A 22788-nucleotide genomic window follows, 5' to 3' on the forward strand; every position below is an offset into this window, starting at 1 on the left:
GGAACTCAACTAATGATTGATATGCAAGAATTATTCTTTGATAATTATGACATCATGAAAAAATGTATCACAAAAATTTCATTGATAAGAAACATATACAATTTAAAAAGTAAAATATAATTAAGCCAAAAGTCAAAACTATGTCATGTAACACTGATTATCCAAGGGTCCTTTCTCCATTTTTCCTTCAATGAAAAGCCTCAGTTATGTTTGAATAGTCACCCTCTTTGTATGTTCATGGAAGGCATCCCCTGATAGCTGCAGTGAGTAAATATTCAATGGTCTGACACCAGTGATGCTAATTCCATTTCCCTTGCATGATGGGTTACTTAAGCAGCCTGTGATCCAATTTTGGCCAATGAGAAATGAGTAGAAGCGTTCTGGAGAAAGGTGTTTGCGCTAATAAAAAAGAGAGATAAATAATCAAATACCTATCCTCTTTAGTCAGAAATTGTCCAGTGAGCATCTAGTGAGCATATGATGAGCCTTCCCAGTAAGAGGATTCAAACCCAAGGATCTAGCCAATATTATGAGGATGGTGCAGGGAAAGATATAAAGGGTCAAGTTCTTTGATACTCTTGCTGAAGCACTGAACAAACCCTAGAATTGGCCTTCTTTCTGAAGTTCCTGTTACATGAGATAGTGACTGTCCAGTTTTAAAGTCACTTTCAGCTGAATTTCCCATTACTCTGCTAATAGTAGCCTAACGTATACAATGAACTTTCTAATCACATTTGCTTCACTGTTAGCTTTATTCAAAATCTTTACTGATTTTGAATGTTTTATGATGGGCTAAAATATAAACTAATATGGTATTTTCTTTAAAATGTGACTTTTATTTTATCAAGAACACTTCACCAGAAATTTCAGCATAAGCATAAAATGACATGGAGGTTTTCCCCTGATTTTGAAACACAAAGCATCCTTGGTGAGTTTAGATTTCTATGGCAGAAATCTCCATGTGGCTAATAATTCTATTCATAAGCAGGAAGTGTGGCTACTTTGACAGATCATGGCTCAATAACAAGCATGCAGGTCTAAGTTATCACACAGTTTGGATGTGAATTCAACAGCAGGATAATGACAGTTGCCAAGGATTTGTGCTTGCTGTCGCTTCATACCAGTGTTGCCTGTCAAAATGTCTCTTTTTCTCATACAGAAGCCATAGAATTTTTATGGATAGCAATTACTTGCAATGTACAATGAAGTACATCAAATCTAACAACCACTCTTTAGCCCCTCATTACTTGGTAGTCTCTTTGTTAAATGTAGTCAACCATTTTCATCTAAATTATTTATTTATACTGTATATTTGACAAGCATATATTTCTCGCTTTATATTCTTATGGCATTTAAACCTTCCTGAAGAGTTATGGGGTTTTTTTCCCTTAATATTGTCATTTGTAAAACTTGTCTTTATCCTATTATCATTTTAACCGTAATTAAACTCTCTAATTAGAATAAATAGAAATAAGAAAATGTAAACATAAAGGAAAATGACCTTAAGTACATTTAACAAGAAATCACCAACTTAAAATACTTGATGCAACAGATAAAAGAAATAACCCCATATTTGTTTGGTACATGGAAACTTGTACAAAATGTGGAGTACACAAAGCACAAAGATTTCATTACTTGTCATTCTACCTTTCCCCCAGTTGAAGAAACAAATAACCTCTAAAGACATAAACACCTTTCTATAATTACTAGGTAAAATGTAATTTAAACATCATGGAAAGTGAATAATAGAAGTGGCAATAATAAATGTGAATAATTTCCTCCAAATTTTATTTTGAATACCAGAAGAAAATATAATTCTAGTTTGACCTAGAAATATTGGTAAAGATACCTTGATTGCAGTGCAATTTTCAATTATTTTATAGCACAGTAAGCCCAATTTTTATTTGTAGCTCAATTACTGAATAATAACTAATGTATTATGTTCAAATTACACGTATATCCTAAAGGAGATATTCAACGTTTGTTAAATTGAACTTTCTTGCTTTTGTAGAAGGAAATGTAAAAAAGAAAAACAATTTATACAATTTGTAAAGGACTCATCTGAGTACAGGATCAGGGCACAAATTATCCCACTCAAAGGAAAAAATGAATATTAGTTCTGCTTGTGCAAAAGTACAAAGGAATAAAAATAAAGTACATCTTAAATCTAAAATTGGGGGAGATTATAGAAATATAAGGATTTTCCAGAGGAAATGCAACTTTTTAAAAAGAAATGATATAGTCTTTTAACATTTTTTAAAGTATAGCTCAGTCAGTAAAGAATCTGCCTGCAATGCAGGAGACCTGGGTTTGATTCCTAGGTTGGGAAGATCCCCTGGAGAAGGAAATGGCAACCCACTCCAGTTTCTTGCCAGGAGAATCCCATGGACAGAGGAGCCTGGTAGGCTGCAGTCTATGGGGTCTCAAGAGTCGGACACGACTTAGAGACTAAACCACCGACACCACCAATATATTAATGTCTGGATCTGCAGAGTTTTTTTTTTAAGACTTTAAGGAAAAATCTGACAAAAGTTTTGAATTAGGAAAAGTGTAATTTGTTGGGCAATGGAGGTTGAAAACAGTGCAGGTGTTGCCTTGCTGGTGCCTTGCTGTCCCTAGAAAAGGTGACATAACCAAATACTTATATTTCCAATTCAAAATAGCCAAGATAACTAAAATGACATAAAAAAGTGAGTGACTAGATTAAGCACTGTTGGTCTCCTTGAAAGCAAGATTTGTCTGTGAATCAGCAACCAGATAATCCATAATAAGAAGTTGTTGGCAATTCACTTTTAAAACTGATTTAAGTCCTAATATAATATACTAACAATAATTTGTCCTCTGGGGAGCTAAAAGAGTTGATATTACACTTAGTTGCAAGCAGGATTAAAAAAAAACAACACTACAACATTCTATTATAAAAATCATGAAATTACATTCTTAGATGACCATCACCTAAAAATTATTAAAATATATGTGGGATAGAAAGAGATATTAACTATCTAGACCATTCTGTTAGTTTTGTGATATACAATTTTGGGACCTCCCTGGCAGTCCAATTTTTAAGACTTCACTTTCCAATGCAGGAGATGCAGGTTAAATCCTTGGTTGGGGAGTTAAGATCCCACAAGCCTCACAGCCAAAACAGCAAGACATAAAACAGAAGCAATACCATAAACTAATTCAATGAAGACTTTAAAAATGATCTACATAAAAAAAATCTTTTAAAAATGCAATTTTAATTTGGAAATTGTCCCCTTTTAGCATTCAGAGACACCTTCCACAAATAGAGCAGAACTGCCCCTAGATACCTATTACCAATAAATAATTGATTCTGCTTCATGCTTCAAAGGTTGATACCCTGTACCAGGTCACCTGGGAATGCATCAGACTACAGCTGGGTAGGAAAGGTTCCCTATCATTTGCTTTCCTTGAAGTAACCACAAGAATGAAGCTAGACTTCTCCAGTCATCTGACCTTTTGGTGGCAAGTCATAAAATGGGAGGATCAGTCCTTCTTGGGCACGATATATTGAACTCACACTATTGATGATTAGTTTTCTTTTCGGGGGGAAGGGAAGGCTCCTGGCACAGCAGTTTTTCCTTTGTTACAAACAAATACAACAGAATGACAGAGGCAAGCCATTGTAAGAACACAAGAAAGAGAGAAAAGAAGGATAAGGTAAATGCAATAAAAAGTAAATTAATACCACAGATAATAACATGAGAATAATGTGATTCATCACTGCATGGTTACAAAGACTGGATTTAATGTGGGCAGGTTTTGTAAAAACGTACAATGTTTTTAGTGAAGAAAAGCACAGTCTCTGTTATATAAGTAAAGGAACAACAAATTGACTATACTTTAATAATTATTTCTCATAAAGGATCAAAAAGACGGTGGAATAAAGGTGGCAAGGGAAAAAAGGATGAGACAAGAGAGGTTTTAACCTCAGTCAGGGGAGAAACATCTTTACTCGGAGAAAATTGCCTCTCTCTGATAATCATATTACTGCCAATGGATCTTAGATTACCATTAGCCTTTATGAACTTGACCCTTCAGGTTGAAACTCATCATTTTCTTTTTCATAAAAGTAAAGGGCCTCTGGGCATTGTCTTTGACTTTCTGTTCAATTGTCAAGAAGAGGGTTACTTCTAGGTATATCATATTCAAAGTTGATGGTAACAGACAATGGTGATAGAAAAGAAGTTACTGCTATTGCTGCTGCTAAGTTGCTTCAGTCGTGTCCGACTCTGTGCGACCCCATAGACGGCAGCCCACCAGGCTCCCTCGTCCCTGGGATTCTCCAGGCAAGAACACTGGAGTGGGTTGCCATTTCCTTCTCCAATGCATGAAAGTGAAAAGTGAAAGTGAAGTCGCTCAGTCGTGCCCGACTCTTAGCGACCCCATGGACTGCAGCCTACCAGGCTCCTCCGTCCATGGGATTTTCCAGGCAAGAGTACTGGAGTGGGGTGCCATCACCTTCTCTGAAAAGAAGTTAGGATCCAGACAAAGAAATAGAAGTACAATGAAACAAACTATAAGAAAAAGGTGGTAGGAAAAGTGTAATACGAAAAACAAATAAAACAAAAGTTAGAGATTCAGACAAAGAATGGAAAGAAACTGAACAAATAAAATTACAAGCTCTATAAAAGATATCACAAAAGACAGAATAAAAAGTAAACCTATTACTATTTTGGAAAGGGAACTTGGTAAAAATAAATTCTAAAGGCAATTTTAAAATGTGCAAACACACATTAGCATTGGCAATTGTATAAGGGACCACTTAAAAATCCTATTTAGAAACTTTTTTCCATTGTTTTACTGGGAGGAACACTATCACGAGAAACCTACATCTCCACAACATAAGCACTGGGTAATGATTTCCTAAAATTATCTGGCCATGTAGCTGGCACACTGCGTCAGTGATCTCATACATTGCTAACATGCGCTCACAGCTTAGAGGAATAGGGCAAAACGAAGGTTAGCTGAAAATCTATATTTCACTTTCACCTAAAAACTTAGTGACAGATAAAAAAAAAAACAATCAAAGTCTTCAAAGGTATAAACAGGACACATCATATCTAAGGAGATTAACACAATCCCTAATTTAAGAATACTTTCTTCAATATTTTTATAATCTACATTTCCTTTTAAACATAAAAACTATGGTATTACATTTAGCCAGACAATAGTTTATCAATACCTAACAGATACTTTTTTGTTCTTTTACTTCCTTTTTTATTTTTTTAATATTTATTTGGCTGCACCAGGTCTTATTTATGGTGGGACCTTTTTTTCCCCCTAAGTTGCAGCAAGTGGGATCTAGTTCCCCGACCAGGGATTGAACTCAAGCTCCCTGCACCGGGAGCATGGAGTCTTAGCCACTGGACTACCAGGAAAGTCTCTGTTCTTCTACTTTCTAATTGAGAAAAAAAAAACACAGGGAAAATATCTCTGTCTCCTCTGCTTTATATTTCTTAGAAGTGTGGTAGAGTATTGTAGTTAAGAGTTTTATCTGTGGAGTTAGAGCTATCTGGGTTCAAACTTTACCTTTTCTACTTACCCTGGTGGCTTAGACTGTAAAGAATCTGCCTGCAATGAAGGAGACCTGGGTCCAATCCCTGGGTCAGGAAGATCCCCTGGAGAAGGAAATGGCAACCCACTCCAGTATTCCTGCCTGGAGAATGCTATGGACAAGGACTCTGGCAGGCTACAGTCCATGGGGTTGCAAAAAATCAGACAGAACTGAGCCACTCACACACTTTCTTTACCTACCAGCTGTGTGATGTTAATTAATCTCTCTAGGTCTTTGTTTCCTCATACATAAAATGGAGACAACTAAAATACTGTCTGCCTTACATTCCTCTCAAAGTTGTTTTGAGAAGTAAATAAATATAGTACAGGTTAAGCACTTAGCATGGTGACAGCTGCTGCTGCTGCGTCACTTCAGTTGTGTCCAACTGTGTGTGACCCCATAGATGGCAGCCCACCAGGCTCCCCTGTCCCTGGGATTCTCCAGGCAACAGTACTGGAGTGGGCTGCCGTTGCCTTCTCCGAGCATGATGACTGGCAAATAGCAAATACTGCCCGCCTTGCCATTACTGTTATCATCACTATCCTACCTGTCCAAGTCGGGCTCCAGGAATAATTTATGTTTACTGTATCATCTATCTTTTTCATTCCCATAAAATACGGGGAAAAAAACAAACAAACAAAAGGAAGGGTTCTAACCTAGGCAACAACCTTGGCAGCCCATCACATCTCCAAATTTTTATTGATACAGTCTTTACTAAATACAGAGAATTTACATAAAAGAGCTAACATTTAAAGCACTTTTACCCCATCAGAATTGCTTAAGCTGCTGAAATAATAATAAGTAATAAAAAAAGTTTAAGTTGCTGCTTCTTACCTTGGCAAGCCATTTGAAATATATTTGTAAGTTGACTGAATGGTATCCCCATTGAAGGTGTCTTCAGGATTGCTTTGCTGTGATATGTCTGTGACTTTAGTCAAGGGTGATAAAGGAGACTGACAAAGTACCACTTTGTGGTCTTCTGTCATTTCAGCTCAAACTGAGGAAGAATGTTATTTAACGTAAAATGTAAAATCCTCCTGGATTATCAGTTGAGGCTGGGCATTAATCACAATTTACTTCCCATTATGTAGTGGTTGCTAAATGTGAAATCTCACTAGAAATGAGCAGAGAAGAGAACCTAAAGGAAGACAAAAACATGAATCTAAGTCTTTGATAAGTGCAATACTATTTAAGAAAAAATGATAATTTTTTGCAAAGTATTTTAATTTTGCTATTTGCTAAAACATCGCTAGAGGAACCAGAGATCAAATTGCCAACATCATTAAAAAAGCAAGAGAGTTCACATCTATTTCTGCTTTATTGACTATGTCAAATCCTTTGACTGTACGGATCACAATAAACTGTGGACAATTCTGAAAGAGATGGGAATACCAGACCATCTGAACTGCCTCTTGAGAAACCTGTATGCAGGTCAGGAAGCAACAGTTAGAACTGGACATGGAACAACAGACTGGTTCCAAATAGGAAAAGGAGTATGTCAAGGCTGTATATTGTCACCCTGCTTATTAAACTTATATGCAGAGTACCTCATGAGAAACGTTGAGCTGAAGGAAGCACAAGCTGGAATCAAGATTGCTGGGCGAAATATCAATAACCTCAGATATGTAGATGACACCACCCTTATGGCAGAAAGTGAAGAGGAACTAAAAAGCCTCTTGATGAAAGTGAAAGAGGAGAGTGAAAAAGTTGGCTTAAGGCTCAACATTCAGAAAACGAAGATCATGGCATCCAGTCGCATCACTTCATGGGAAATAGATGGGGAAACAGTGGAAACAGTGTCAGACTTTATTTTTTTGGGCTCCAAAATCACTGCAGATGGTGACTGCAGCCATGAAATTATAAGACGCTTACTCCTTGGAAGAAAAGTTATGACCAACCTAGATAGCATATTCAAAAGCAGAGACATTACTTTGCCAACAAAGGTTCATCTAGTCAAGGCTATGGCTTTTCCAGTGGTCATGTATGGACGTGAGAGTTGGGCTATGAAGAAGGCTGAGTGCTGAAGTATTGATGCTTTTGAACTGTGGCGTTGGAGAAGACTCTTGAGAATCCCTTGGATTGCAAGGAGATCCAACCAGTCCATTCTGAAGGAGATCAGCCCTGGGATTTCTTTGGAAAGAATGATGCCAAAGCTGAAACTCCAGTACTTTGGCCACCTCATATGAAGAGTTGACTCACTGGAAAAGACTCTGATGCTGGGAGGGATTGAGAGCAAGAGGAGAAGGGGACGACAGAGGATGAGATGGCTGGATGGCATCATTGACTCGATGGACATGAGTCTGAGTGAACTCCGGGAGTTGGTGAGGGACAGGGAGGCCTGGCGTGCTGCAATTCATGGGGTCACAAAGAGTCAGACACAACTGAGCTACTGCAGTGAATTGATACATATATATATAAAACCAAATAATTTTGCTATATACCTAAAATTAACATAGTATTATAGATTAACTATACGTCAATTAAAAAAAAAGGAATTGAATGGAAATAAGTTTAAGGAAAAATAAGAAAGATATAACATTTTCAGTTGTTGAAGAAGAGCTTCTCAATATTTTTACTGTTTTAAAATCCCAGTAGCATCAGGCCATGAACATGTGACATGCTGTCATGCCTGAAAACAAGGAAGCTATTAAAGCCAAGTGGGGCATGCCAAAAGGACATGGGGACCAACTTGAAGGGAATTCCATGGGGCAAAGATGGGGCACTCTGAACACTGAACCAAAGAAAAGAAAAAGATCAGGAGTTCCCTGGTGGTCTAGTGGTTAAGACTGCAGGCTTCCACTGCAGGGGGCACAGGTTCAGTCTCTGGTTTGGAGAGTTAGGATCCCACATGCCATGTGGCTTTTACTTTAGTCAAGGAGAAGATTGAAACTTTCAGTTCAGTTCAGTTCAGTCACTCAGTCGTGTCCGACTCTCTGTGACCCCATGAATTGCAGCACGCCAGGCCTCCCTGTCCATCACCAACTCCCGGAGTTCACTCAGACTCACGTCCATCGAGTCAGTGATGCCATCCAGCCATCTCATCCTCTATCGTCCCCTTCTCCTCCTGCCCCCAATCCCTCCCAGCATCAGTCTTTTCCAGTGAGTCAACTCTTCCAATGAGGTGGCCAAAGTACTGGAGTTTCAGCTTTAGCATCATTCCTTCCAAAGAAATCCCAGGACTGATCTCCTTCAGAATGGACTGGTTGGATCTCCTTGCAGTCCAAGGGACTCTCAAGAGTCTTCTCTAATACCACAGTTCAAAAGCATCAAGTCTTTGGCATTCAGCTTTCTTCACAGACCAACTCTCACATCCATACATGACCACTGGAAAAACCATAGCCTTGACTAGACAGACCTTTGTTGGCAAAGTAATGTCTCTGCTTTTGAATATGCTATCTAGGTTGGTCATAACTTAAATGTATAAAAATCCACGATTACTTAATAATACTACAAGTTTTATAACCTTATTGCTTCATCACTCACCTTTGTTGCTTGCTAGGGCACCAATTTATTATTCTGAAAAATAATAAATATACTTTTTCTGGTTTCCTAAAGGGCTTCCCTGGTGGCTCATATGGTAAAGAACCTGCCTGCAATGCAGGAGACCCAGATTCGATCCCTAGGTCGGGAAGATCCCCTGAAGAAGGGAATAGCAGCTACCCACTCCAGTATTCTTGCCTGGAGAATTCCATGGACAGAAGAGCCTGGCAGGCTGCAATATATGGGGTTTCCTAAAGTGGGCTATAATTGGATGACCAAATAGGTGATAAGAGAAAATTCTTTTTCATCGTTAATACATGTAGATGGAAAAAAATAATTAGCAATTGATCATATTGCAAACCATAATGAAATAGTGGGTCCAGATAATGTCTGTCCAGGTAATGTTTGTCATTATTAAAGAGTGATGGGAAATTTATAATAGATGAACCTGACTGATATCACTCATACCACTGGAACATATTAATATGTCATTAAAGTAAAACAACCAGAAATTGTTTCTCCTTATGTGAGTTCAGTGAGATTACAAATACAGGAAAATCTATAAAGCATTCATTCATGCTACAAACACTGAATGTAATCAAGTTTTTAGATCTAACTTCTAGTTTGTGAGAAATAGGGGAGGATAGAGAAACATGTTAAATGATATAACACAGAGAATAAGAGGAGGGGAAAAATGTTACAAAAGAAAAGAGACTTAAGAATTGTATCAACCAAATACAATGTATAAACCTTGTTTAGATCCTGATGTGAACAAACCAACTTTAATAAGACAGACATTTTTGAGGCAACTGGTGATATCTGAACACAAACTGGATACTATTGGTATTAAGGTTAATTATTTTATTGGATATGGATAAAAGGTATTATAATAAACATCTGTTAGAGATACAAACCAAACTGTTTTTAAACAAAGTATTATTCAGGTTTGCTCTAAAATACTATAGGAAGAAAAGTGAAACAGAGTATAGATAAGAATGGCAGATGTTAATGGCTGTTTATATTGGATAAAGAATACATGGGAGTTTATTATTTTTCCTTTTGTGTTTGAAAACGTTCATAAAATGTTTCTTAAAAACCATATGGAACTTATATTTTATTGGATATGTTTAAAAGACTAATGTAATAGTTTTATTTTAAAATGTCAACATTCATAGTACACCAAAAATTACATCTTTTCCAACTATTTAAGCTTTAATGGGAAATTTTAAATGTGAACTTAAAAATGTGCATGGGAATATATAAGCAAAGCTATTTAAAGGTCACTATTAGAGCCACTAAGTACCTCTGACTTCAGCTTTGAGCAAGGAGAGAATGTAAATAGGACAGAGCTGACACAGACACCCTCCTACTCTTCTTCCCAGGTAAACTGGGATTTGCTTAGTTTTCCCGGGTTTGCTTACGAAGGGCCCATTCCAGAGGTGAGAGACTGGTCCTCTTAATTCCTTCATTGTGGACAAAGTGCTTATGATTGCCATAGAATCACCAGAATTTAACACTTCTTTCACAGCTTGTTATTAGTCCCTCAGCCAGATAGTGATGATCAGATGCATTTGCTTAAAATCTCAGACTGTGAGAGAGGATCACTGAAGTTCAAAGTGAAGAGTACTGCCAAGTGGAAAATTATCTTGATATAAGGGTAGCTGCTGAACACATTACCAAGCAAGCTAACCAGGAGGGCTCACAGCCCAAATTAAAATGCTCTATTCACACAATTTCGGAGAAGGCAATGGCACCCCACTCCAGTACTTTTGCCTGGAGAATCCCATGGACGGAGGAGCCTGGTAGGCTGCAGTCATGGGGTCGCTAGAGTCGGACACGACTGAGCAACTTCACTTTCACTTTTCACTTTCATGCACTGGAGAAGGAAATGGCAACCCACTCCAGTGTTCTTGCCTGGAGAATCCCAGGGACGGGAAGCCTGGTGGGCTGCCATCTATGGGGTCGCACAGAGTCGGACACGACTGAAGCGACTTAGCAGCAGCAGCAGCAGCAGCATTCACACAATTTACTAAAAAAAATTTAAAACATACAGTGATAAGAAAGAGGAAAGAAAGCAGTAAAGTCAACATACTTAAGATAGGGTATGAGTGCCACAGTCACACTGTCCAAATCTTGTTCTTTCTGCCCATATCAGCCTTCCCCATGATGGTGTGCTATGGAAACCAGAGTTGGGATTTGAGCCAGGGGCCCAGATAGAAGGTACCAAGGAATAATGGGAGAGACATAGAGGCAGTTGTGCCTCGTCAAAGCTGTAGCTTGTGAATTAACTTTGTGAAGAGCTATAGTTTTATTTGTATTTCTTGGGCATAGCTCTTTGGGCCAAAAGGAACCATATTGGATGTTATCAGGTTGTGGGCAGTTTAGAGATGACACAGCAATCAGTGCTGAATTGGCAAGTCTGACTTAGTCTGCCTCTCTGTTGAATAAAACTTGTCTATTCTATCATATATGTCATTTAGTCTATTTATCTTGGCACATTTTATAGGTTACTAACTTGATTACTTGATTAAAGTGAAGAAAGTAGGAAAAACCCCTAAACCATTCAGGTATGACCTAAATCAAATCCCTTATGATTATACAGTGGAAGTGAGAAATAGATTTAAGGGACTAGATCTGATAGAGTGCCTGATGAACTATGGACTGAGGTTTGTGACATTGTACAGGAGACAGGGATCAAGACCATCCCCATGGAAAAGAAATGCAAAAAAGCAAAATGGCTGTCTGGGGAGGCCTTACAAATAGCTGTGAAAAGAAGAGAAGCGAAAAGCAAAGGAGAAAAGGAAAGATATAAGCATCTGAATGCAGAGTTCCAAAGAATAGCAAGAGATAAGAAAGCCTTCTTTGGCGATCAATGCAAAGAAATAGAGGAAAACAACAGAATGGGAAAGACTAGAGATCTCTTCAAGAAAATCAGAGATACCAAAGGAACATTTCATGCAAAGATGGGCTCGATAAAGGACAGAAATGGTATGGACCTAACAGAAGCAGAAGATATCAAGAAGAGGTGGCAAGAATACACAGAAGAACTGTACAAAAAAGATCTTCACGACCCAGATAATCATGATGGTGTGATCACTCACCTAGAGCCAGATATCCTGGAATGTGAAGTCAAGTGGGCCTTAGAAAGCATCACTACGAACAAAGCTAGTGGAGGTGATGGAATTGCAGTGGAGCTATTTCAAATCCTGAAAGATGATGCTGTGAAAGTGCTGCACTCAATATGCCAGCAAATTTGGAAAACTCAGCAGTGGCCGCAGGACAGGAAAAGGTCAGTTTTCACTCCAATCTCAAAGAAAGGCAATGCCAAAGAATGCTCAAACTACCACACAATTGCACTCATCTCACACGCTAGTAAAGTAATGCTCAAAATTCTCCAAGCCAGGCTTCAGCAATACGTGAACCGTGAACTTCCTGATGTTCAAGCTGGTTTTAGAAAAGGCAGAGGAACCCAGAGACCAAATTGCCAACATCCGCTGGATCATTGAAAAAGCAAGAGAGCTCCAGAAAAACATCTATTTCTGTTTTATTGACTATGCCAAAGCCTTTGACTGTGTGGATCACAATAAACTGTGGAAAATTCTGAAAGAGATGGGAATACCAGACCACCTGACCTGCCTCTTGAGAAATCTGTATGCAGGTCAGGAAGCAACAGTTAGAATTGGACATGGAACAACAGACTGGTTCCAAATAGGAAAAGGAGTATGTCAAGGCTGTATATTGTCACCCTGCTTATTTAACTTATATGCAGAATACATCATGAGAAACGCTGGGCTGGAAGAAGCACAAGCTGGAATCAAGATTGCTGGGAGAAATATCAATAACCTCAGATATGTAGATGACACCACCCTTATGGCAGATAGTGAAGAGGAACTAAAAAGCCTCTTGATGAATGTGAAAGAGAAGAGTGGAAAAGTTGGCTTAAAAGTCAACATTCAGAAAACGAAGATCATGACATCTGGTCCCATCACTTCATGGGAAATAGATGGGGAAACAGTGGAACAGTGTCATACTTTATTTTTGGGGGCTCCAGAATCACTGCAGATGGTGACTGCAGCCATGAAATTATAAGACGCTTACTCCTTGGAAGAAAAGTTATGACCAACCTAGACAGCACATTCAAAAGCATAGATATTACTTTGCCAACAAAGGTTCGTCTAGTCAAGGCTATGGTTTTTCCTGTGGTCATGTACGGATGTGAGAGTTGGACTGTGAAGAAAGCTGAGCACCAAAGAATTGATGCTTTTGAACTGTGGTGTTGGAGAAGACTCTTGAAGAGTGCCTTGGACTGCAAGGAGATCCAACCAGTCCATTCTGAAGGAGATCAGCCCTGGGATTTCTTTGGAAAGAATGATGCTAAAGCTGAAACTCCAGTACTTTGGCCACCTCATATGAAGAGTTGACTCATTGGAAAAGACTCTGATGCTGGGAGGGATTGGGGGCAGGAGGAGAAGGGGACGACAGAGGATGAGATGGCTGGATGGCATCACTGACTCGATGGACGTGAGTCTGAGTGAACTCCGGGAGTTGGTGATGGACAGGGAGGCCTGGCATGCTGCGATTCATGGGGTCGCAAAGAGTTGGACACAACTGAGTGACTGAACTGAACTGAACTGAACTGAGCTTGATTACTATGTAACATTTAGCACATATTCTGAATCCTGCGTTTCTTTCTTAAACTACTGACTTACACATATCTAGAATTTTTTGGCACGCATCAAGATCTTAGTTCCCGACCAGGGATTGAACCATGTGCCCTGCAGTGGAGGCAAGGATTGTTAACCACAAGACCACCAGGGAAGTCCCACATATCTATACTTAATACAGTCTGTGAATTTCATCTGTACTTCATAAGCTATTAGCTTACTTACTACCTATCTCAACATTTCTTCTGTTTCATTATATCATTTTTTAAATCTTATACAGCTGAATTGAATATTCAAACTCACATTATATGGTGCCTTCTATAATAGTAGGCTAGATATACTAGGAGCAGTGAAAGAAAGACACAAGAAAACAAGAAAAGACAAGAAATGTGGGACTGCCATCATCTTAAAAGGCTGTAGGTCCAATTATAGCACGGTTGCAAGATACAAGGTTAATATACAAAAGTTAATTGCAAACAAGTAGAATTCGAAAATAGAAACATTTGCCCACTACTCAAAAAAAAAAAAAAAAGAAAGAAAGAAGTACTGAGGTATAAATCTAACAAAATATGTATAAGATCTATATGTGGAAAAGTACAGAAGCCCAGAAATAGACCGACACAAAGTTTGACAAAGGAGAACAATGGCACAAAGACGGTCTTTTCAACTAATGGTACTGGAACAGTGGCACATACACATGCAAAAAAAGAAAGAGAGAGAGAGAAAGACAGAGAGAGAGAATCTAAACACAGACCTCATACCCTTCACATAAATTAGCTCAAAATGAATCACAGAACTAAATGTAAAACAGAACCATAACACTCTTAGAAGATAACACAGAAGATAACCTGGATGACCTTGGGTATGTCACTGACTTCTTAGATACAACACTAAGGCATGACCCATGAAAGAAATAACCAATCCACCGCATTTCATTAAAATTAAAAACTTCTGCTCTGTGAAAGACAAAAGAGAATGAGAAGACGAGTCACATACTGGGAGAAAATATTTGCAACAGACACGTCTGATAAATGAATATCATCCGAAATTTACAAAGAACTCTTAGAACTCAACAATAAGAAAACAACAGCCTGATTTAAAAATGGGCCAAAGACCTTAACAGAAACCTGACCAAAGAAGACATACTGGTGGCAAGTAAGCACATGACAAGATGCTTCACAGTATATATTAGCAGGCAAATGCACGTTAAAATGACACTGAGATACCACTACCCACCTATTAGAATGGCCAAAATCCTGTGAAGCAACAGGAACTCTCATTCACTGTTGGCGGGAATGCAAAATAGTACAGCCACGCTGGAAGAGCTGGGTGGTTTCTTACAAAACTAAACATACACTTACCATATGACTCAGAAATCATGCTTCTTGATATTCATCTAAATAATATGAAAACTTATGTCCACACAAAAACCTCCACTTGGATGTTTATAGCAGGTTTCTTCATAACTGCCAAAACTTGGAAGCAACCAAAATGTCCTTCAGTAGGTGAATAGATACGCAAACTATGATCTATCTAGGTAATGAAATATTGTTCAGCACTATAAAAAAACCAAAATGAGCTATGATGCCATGAAAAGATACGGAGGGATCTTAAATGAGTATTCAAGTGAAAGAAGCCAATATGAAAAGTCTATGCACCATATGATTCCAACTACTGACATTCTGGAACTGTCAAATAGCAAATGGTAAAACTGTGGAGACCTAAAAAAAGTAATTGCCAGGGGTCGGGGGTGTGGTGATAGAAATGAATATATGGAACACGAGATTTCTATGAAAAATACTCTGTATAATACCATAATTGACAGGTACATGCCATTATACATTTGTCTAAACCATAGAACTGAACACCAGAATGAACTCTAATGTAAACTATAGACTCTTAATGATTATGATATGTCAATGTAGGTTTATCAATTGTAATAAATGTAACAGTCTTCTGGTGGATATTTGTAAAGAAGGAGGCTATGCACATGTCAGGGGTAGGGGTTACTTGATAAATCTCTGTACCTTTCCCTCAATTTTGCTGTAATCTTAAACTGCTCTAAAAGAATAAGTCCAGTTTTTAGAGAAGACTTCAGAAGGTCCTTTTTCTGCAGTTTCCGGCACAGAGAACTAGTACATATTTGATGGGAGAAGAGTCAGAGGTAGCTACTAAAGACCAGTCCTATGTAACACCTATTTGGAAATCCTTAGGCAGACTTTTTGGCCATATCGCTCCAATTCAGAATGTATCTATCTGTTGAGAAGAAATGTACTATTCCAGCAGTGATGTATCATGTTTCCTGCTCTCTGATTTGGCAATACTGATTTAATTGCCGTTTAGTTCAGTTCAGTCACTCAGTCAGTGTATGACTCTTTGCGACCCCATGGACTGCAGCATGCCAGCCTCCCCTGTCATCACTACCTCCTGGAGCTTGCTCAAACTCATGTCCATCAAGTCGGTGATGTCGTCCAACCATCTCATCCTCTGTCATCTCCTTCTCCTCCTGCCTTCAATCTTTCCCAGCATCAGGGTCTTTTCTAAGAAGTCAGTTCTTCGCATCAGGTGGCCAAAGTATCGGAGTTTCAGGTTCAGCATTAGTCCTTGCAATGAATATTCAGGACTGATTTTCTTTAGGATTAACTGGTTTGATCTCCTTGCAGTCCAAGGCACTCTTCAAGAGTCTTCTCCAACACCACAGTTCAAAAGCATCAATTCTTTGGTGCTCAGTTTTCTTCATAGTCCAACTCTCACATTCACACATGACTACCAGAAAAACCATGGCTTTGACTAGATGGACCTTTATCAGCAAAGAATGTCTCTGCTTTTTAATATGCTGTCTAGATTTGTCATAGCTCTTCTTCCAAGAAACAAGTGTCTATTAATTTCATGGCTGCAGTCACCAGCTGCAGTGATTTTAGAGCCCAAGAAAATAGTCTCTCACTGTTTCCATTGTTTCCCCATCTGTTTGCCATGAAGTGATGGGACCAGATGCTATGATCTTAGTTTTTTGAAAGTTGAGTTTTAAGCCAGCTTTTTCACTCTCCCCTTTCACTTTCATCAAGAGGTTCTTTAGTTCTTTTTCACTTTCTCCCTTAAGGGTGGTGTCACCTGTGTATTTTAGGTTACTGATATTTCTCCCAGAAATCTTGATTCCAGCTTGTGCTTCATCCAGCCCTGCATTTTGCATGATGTAATCTGCATATAAATCAAATAAGCAGGGTGACAATATACAGCCTTGATGTACTCCTTTCCCAATTTGGAACCAGTTCATTGTTCCATGTCCGCTTCTAACTGTTGCTTCTTGACCTGCATACAGATTTCTCAGGAGGCAGATAATGTGGTCTGGTACTCCCATATCTAAGAATTTTCCACAGTTTCTTGTGATCCACACAGTCAAAGGCTTTGGCATAGTCAATAAAGCAGAAGTAGATGTTTTTCTGAAACTCTCTTGCCTTTTCTATGATCTAATGGCTGTTGGCAATTTGATCTCTGGTTCCTCTGCCTTTTCTAAATCCAGCTTGAACATCTGGAAGTTCTCAGTTCACATACTGTTGAGTCTAGCTTGGAGAATTTTGAGCATTACTTTGCTAGTGTGTGAGATGAGGCTAGCTGCTATTAGTCTCCCTCCAAAGCTGAAACAATGTTTCCAAACCACAATAGAAGCCATTATATCCTGTTGCACCCTCAGATCTATAGGATATTATCAAGGTAGATAATGACTTTGGTTCAGGAGATCATGTAAGTTGCTGCTACACTCAAGCTTATTAGGAGACACCTAGAAGGCCACCCTTTCAGATATCTCATTTGATCACTGCAGATGGTAACTGCAGCCATGAAATTAAAAGATGCTTGCTCCTTGGAAAAAAATCTATGACCAACCTAGACAGCGTATTAAAAAGCAGAGACATTACTTTGCCAACAAAAGTCCGTCTAGTCAAAGCTATGGTTTTTCCAGTAGTCATGCATGCATGTGATAGTTGGACTATAAAGAAAGCTGAGCACCGAAGAATTGATGCTTTTGAACTGTGGTGTTGGAGAAGACTATTGAGAGTCCTTTGGACTGCAAAGAGATCAAATCAGTCAATCCTAAAGGAAATCAGTCCTGAATATTCATTGCAAGGACTGATGCTGAAGCTGAAACTCCAATACTTTGGCCACCTGATTCAAAGAACGAACTTCTTAGAAAAGACCCTGATGCTGGGAAAGACTGAAGCCAGGAGGAAAAGGGGACAAAAGAGGATGAGATGGTTGGATGGCATCACCGACTCAATGGACATGAGTTTGAGTAAGCTCCGGGAGTTGGTGATGGACAGAGAAGCCTGGCGTACTGCAGTCGATGGGGTCACAAAAGAGTTGGACACAACTGAGCGACTGAACCGAACTGAAGGCTATCAGAACTATGGTTGGTAGAGCAGTTCTTGTAAACTCTTATCACATTATTATCACTCATTGTTATGATAAATAAAATATAAACAAGGCATCCTGCTGGCCCTCCAAATGTGTTTTCCCTAATGCTACTTTTCTAATTCCTGATCCCATCATCTATTCATTCAATCATCAAATATTTGTTAAGCACCAACTGTTTCCAGAGTTAAAAAAAAAAAAAAGACAATGAATTCAGTGTTGAATGAGACAATATTATTCCTTCACTAGCTGAATTTTTCTTATAATGAATGTACTCAATGTTAATTAACTTTTCTTATTAAAAACAATTTGAATGATGATAACTGTAGTTATTACAGAAATCCCCACATTAAAATTGGAAAGAGAAGTATAGAAAATAAAATTCCTTACAATCTCCTACCCTTGGAGTTAGCCACCATTATAACTTTTCAGTATTTGTTTTCTGATTTTTGTCAATGACTTTACAGAGATATAGATTTCTCTTAAAACAAAAATGTGACTAAATAAATTAAAACCTGGTTCATATACAGCTAATGAGAATATTCCGATGTTATTAAATATTTGTTGCTGCTAAGTCACTTCAGTCGTGTCTGACTCCGTGCGACCCCATAGACGGCAGCCCAATAGGCTCCCCTGTCCCTGGGATTCTCCAGGCAAGAATACTGGAGTGGGTTGCCATTTCCTTCTCCAATATTTGTTGAGAACATGATATTTTAATTATTTAATATCTTGGTTGTTCCAAATACTTCTTATTGCAAATAAAGCTCTAATTTTTGTTCACATCTTTGACCATACAATTGAACAGTTCCTTAAGAAGTTGTGGAAGTTAAATTTCCAGATTATAGTAGTTGAACAATTTTAAAGCTGCTGATGTGTTATCTCCAAGGTGAATTGCTTTTTAGAATTTCTACCAATTTCTAAAACTAGAGGAATAGTATATGAAAGCCAATCTAACAGCACTCGTTACTGGAATAAAATATTTCTTAGCCTTACCAATTTAAGAATAATTTTCTGACTGGTAGTGAAATTTTAATTTAATAATTACCATTATATAAAGTTTTCATCAGATCATTACCCAAGGAGGAATATCGGAATAATCAGTGAGATTTTATGGATGGACCTGGAGGGTGTTACGTGTAGTGAAATAAGTCAGACAAAGAAAGACAAATGCTGTATGTTACCACTTGTAGGTCGAATCTAAAATATAAAACAAATGAATGGATATAACAAAACAGAAAGAGACTCACAGATATAGAGAACAAACTAGTGTTACCAGTGGAGAGATGGAAGGGATCTGGGATAAGATAGGGACAGGGAATAAACTACTGTGTATAAAATAAATAAGCTACAAGGACAGACTGTACAGCCCAGGGCCCTTAACCAATATTTTCTAATAACTCTAAATGAAGCATAATCTATAAAAATTTTGAATCACTATGTCATACACTTAAAACTAATATAATGTTATAAGTCATCCCTACCTCAAATAAATATCAAATAAATACCATTATTTAAATTTTTTATGATACCAATACTCAAGGAGGAATACCAAGGGATAATCAGTGAGATTTTATGAACTACAAATAATTTTAATTCTACTTAGGAAACCATTTAATTAAAAGAAGAAATTCTTGAAATATAGGATATATGTTAAACTTTCAGATCTTTTAAAGATAACTGAGTTCAAAATATCTAATTAGCCCAATGCCCCCTTTCCCATATACTTATGATAACATATCCAATTATCTTGAAAAAGGCAATTAAAATTACTATTAATAATCTTAATGCTAGGACATGTTATAATTCATTTGATAATTACATTTCCCACAAAGATACTGTCAACATAAACTGTGAAACTGCAGATCCATCCTGTTTACAAGTATCAGAGACAATATGCTCACTATTCTGTTGTACTTAAATGTTGTATTGCAGTTTTTCTTAACAGGTAATACGTGACATGAAACATGTCTCATTTTATGCTTCATAATTTCCATTCTGATGTTTAACATTAAGAAATTATATTTATATATCACATGTCAGAAAACAATTTAAATAATTAAAGCAAGAAAAATGATAGTAACCGTGTCTTTCAAGTCCAAAATATAAATCTTTTATTCATAGATAAAGAACCATCTGTGATCAGAAATGCCAACTATTCACATTTTCTGATTCATATAGCTAGCATTAAGTATTTCTGTCTGTATTCATGTTTTATATTTTCAGAAATTTGGTGCAAATCAAAATATTGTTATACAAATAAGAAAAAATCAAGAGGGTACCTTTCAACGTTGATTCATAAGTTTTGAAAATTCATTGTTTCTATTCTTCATTCTGATTTTTATAACAAGGAAAAGAAAAATGTAATTGTTTTGATTTCAAAAACGTACTACAGGAAAAGGTACTATTCAAGCTGGGCTGAAGTTTACCCTATTTATTGCTATTTTTCTTAAAAAATATTCATTAGAATAAATATTTTTCTAAACACCAAAGTAAATACAATACACGGTTCTGGCATATTTATTTTTTTGAAAAGGCACTCTGAATCTTAGACAATATAAATACTAGGCAGTCTGGTGGTTGCCATAGTAACAAGTAAATAGGAGCATAAAAATACATGCAGTTTTTCAAATGTATACACTTTTTTTCATAAATATGCATATTTTATAGGAAAAGAATTCAACCTTTGCTTTAGCTCCCTGTTTAGAGAGAGGAACACCTAATTCTTTAGAAATGAAAGATTATCACATAGAATGGAGCAGCCTCAAAAACGTTTTTGAATGCTACATGGGAAGTCTTAAGGTTTGTAAGTCAATGTTCCAAAATGAAGGCAGGAAAAAAACTCCTTTCCTTTCTATGTTACTTTAACAGTCAGTTCTTTAGGTAAGGATAAAATTACATAAACTTCTTTACCTCCCAAGCATGAAATTTCCTTTTATTTTGCATAAGTTTATTATTCACATGCGTTAAATGGAGCACTTGACCATGGAAAACTGAAAGGCCTGTTGATCACAAAGAAACCTCAAAAGTTAACGCTAACTCATGAGCTACTACTTGAACAAATGATTTGAAAATCTTTGTGCCTGTGTGGTAAATTGGAATTTAAGAAGTTCTTTCCTTTCTTAGTTTTCTCCTTTTATTAAAATACCATTTCTGGTTTACAGGTACCATAGAAGACACAGAAGTATATTGATTTTGTGTTCTGGATTTTATACTTCCAGTGTAAGAGGGATAGGATACATTTTCTAGAGCCAGAGAGAGAAGTGGTTCTAAAAACCATCATGTGAGGTTTGGAAGCTACTGCAAGGTTTGGTAAACCAACCAAAACAGAACAGGAGAGCTGCTCAATTCAGTGGGAAACAAATCCTTCAAATCTGATTACATAAATGTGTACTTCCAATTTGTTTCAATAGCAACTATTATGGAACATTCTCTTGGAAAATTTACAAAATTTGAAATATCACCTTCTAGGCAGGGTGCCAAATATGAGGCTAACACAAGGGTTCACCTTAATACCATTTTCTGGTAGACTGGCAGGTCACATTATCAAGTAATAAGAAAACAGTGTACTCTATTTAAGTGTTGTAAGCCTTTTTAGTCTATTCTCCAATCTAGTACAGGGGTAAATGGCTTAGGAAGAAAGTAATTCAAATATTGTCTTTAAAGCTAAGCTAATAGATGTTGACATATCTCCTCTCTCTTGGGGCCTATTTCAGGACTGAGTCAATGTCTTTTCTAATGACTAGGCAGGAATCTTGGCCTCCTTTATGTTTTAGCTCTATCAGATAGCTGAAATTTCTGAAATTAAAAAGAAATTTTTTTCCTTAGTTCTCTTTCCAACTTGCTGACCTTTCATTTCTCTAGGGAATTAAATGACTTGTTGCTTCAGTTAAGTGACATTGTACTGGTGTGCATGCGTGCTAAGTCACTTTGTGCATGAGTGCATGCTAAGTCGCTTCGGTTTGTGTCTGACTCTTTGCTACCCTATGGACTATGGCCCACCAGGCTCCTCTGTCCATGGGATTCTCCAGGCAAAAATACTGGAGTGAGCTGCCATTTCCTTCTCCAGCTAAGTCACATCAGTCATGTCCTACTCTTTGCGACTCTATGGACTGCAGCCCACCAGGCTCCTCTATCCATGAGATTCTCCAGGCAAAAATATTGGATTGGTTGCCCTGCTTTCCTCCAGGGGATCTTTCCAACCCTGGGGATTGACCCACATCTTTTACCGTCTCCTGCACAGGCAAGCAGGTTTTTTTACCATCAGTGCCAGCTGGGAAGCCTGTTGTACTGATACAAGGCATAAACCCATTTTAGACAGAAATTTTGAGAGGGAAAGTGGGAATGCTTTGTGAATGACTTAAAAGGATCTTCTATGACTAAATGATAAGTAACATTTATCACAACATGAGTGGTGTTTAAATATAAATTAAAACATTGGAACTTGAAGAGTGTAAAGAATAGCTGCTATTTGGTTAGAAAGGGAGACTGTAAGGAAGATCAAGTGTATGTGTGGGGAAATGAATCAGGTTTTCAAGGAGCAAGGTAACTAGAGAAGATACAGCTATTTATGATTTACAATTTAGGACTATTTGTTTCCTCAGCTGTTGATTTGCCTGCAATGCTGTGGTTTGACAGCCCAGTTTCCTATAAACTCAGATA

General features: G+C 37.7%; 1 protein-coding gene across 6 annotated transcripts in view; it reads right to left on the reverse strand.

The window, feature by feature from the left end:
• The window catches only part of DCDC1 (doublecortin domain containing 1), a 469884-nt gene that overhangs the window by 437635 nt on the left and 9461 nt on the right, over nucleotides 1-22788 (reverse strand). For 5 of the 6 annotated variants that reach the window (XM_061381013.1, XM_061381011.1, XM_061381010.1 and 2 more), the window contains exon 2: nucleotides 6413-6716. The exons of the other annotated variant lie outside the window; for it this stretch is intronic. In XM_061381013.1, coding sequence (XP_061236997.1) covers nucleotides 6413-6564 — 152 coding nt within the window. In that variant the 5' untranslated portion in view covers nucleotides 6565-6716. The remainder of the gene's footprint in view (nucleotides 1-6412; nucleotides 6717-22788) is intronic. 6 annotated transcript variants of the gene reach the window in all.

The sequence above is a fragment of the Bos javanicus genome, chromosome 15, assembly GCF_032452875.1.
Source record: "Bos javanicus breed banteng chromosome 15, ARS-OSU_banteng_1.0, whole genome shotgun sequence".
Classification (NCBI taxonomy): domain Eukaryota; kingdom Metazoa; phylum Chordata; class Mammalia; order Artiodactyla; family Bovidae; genus Bos; species Bos javanicus.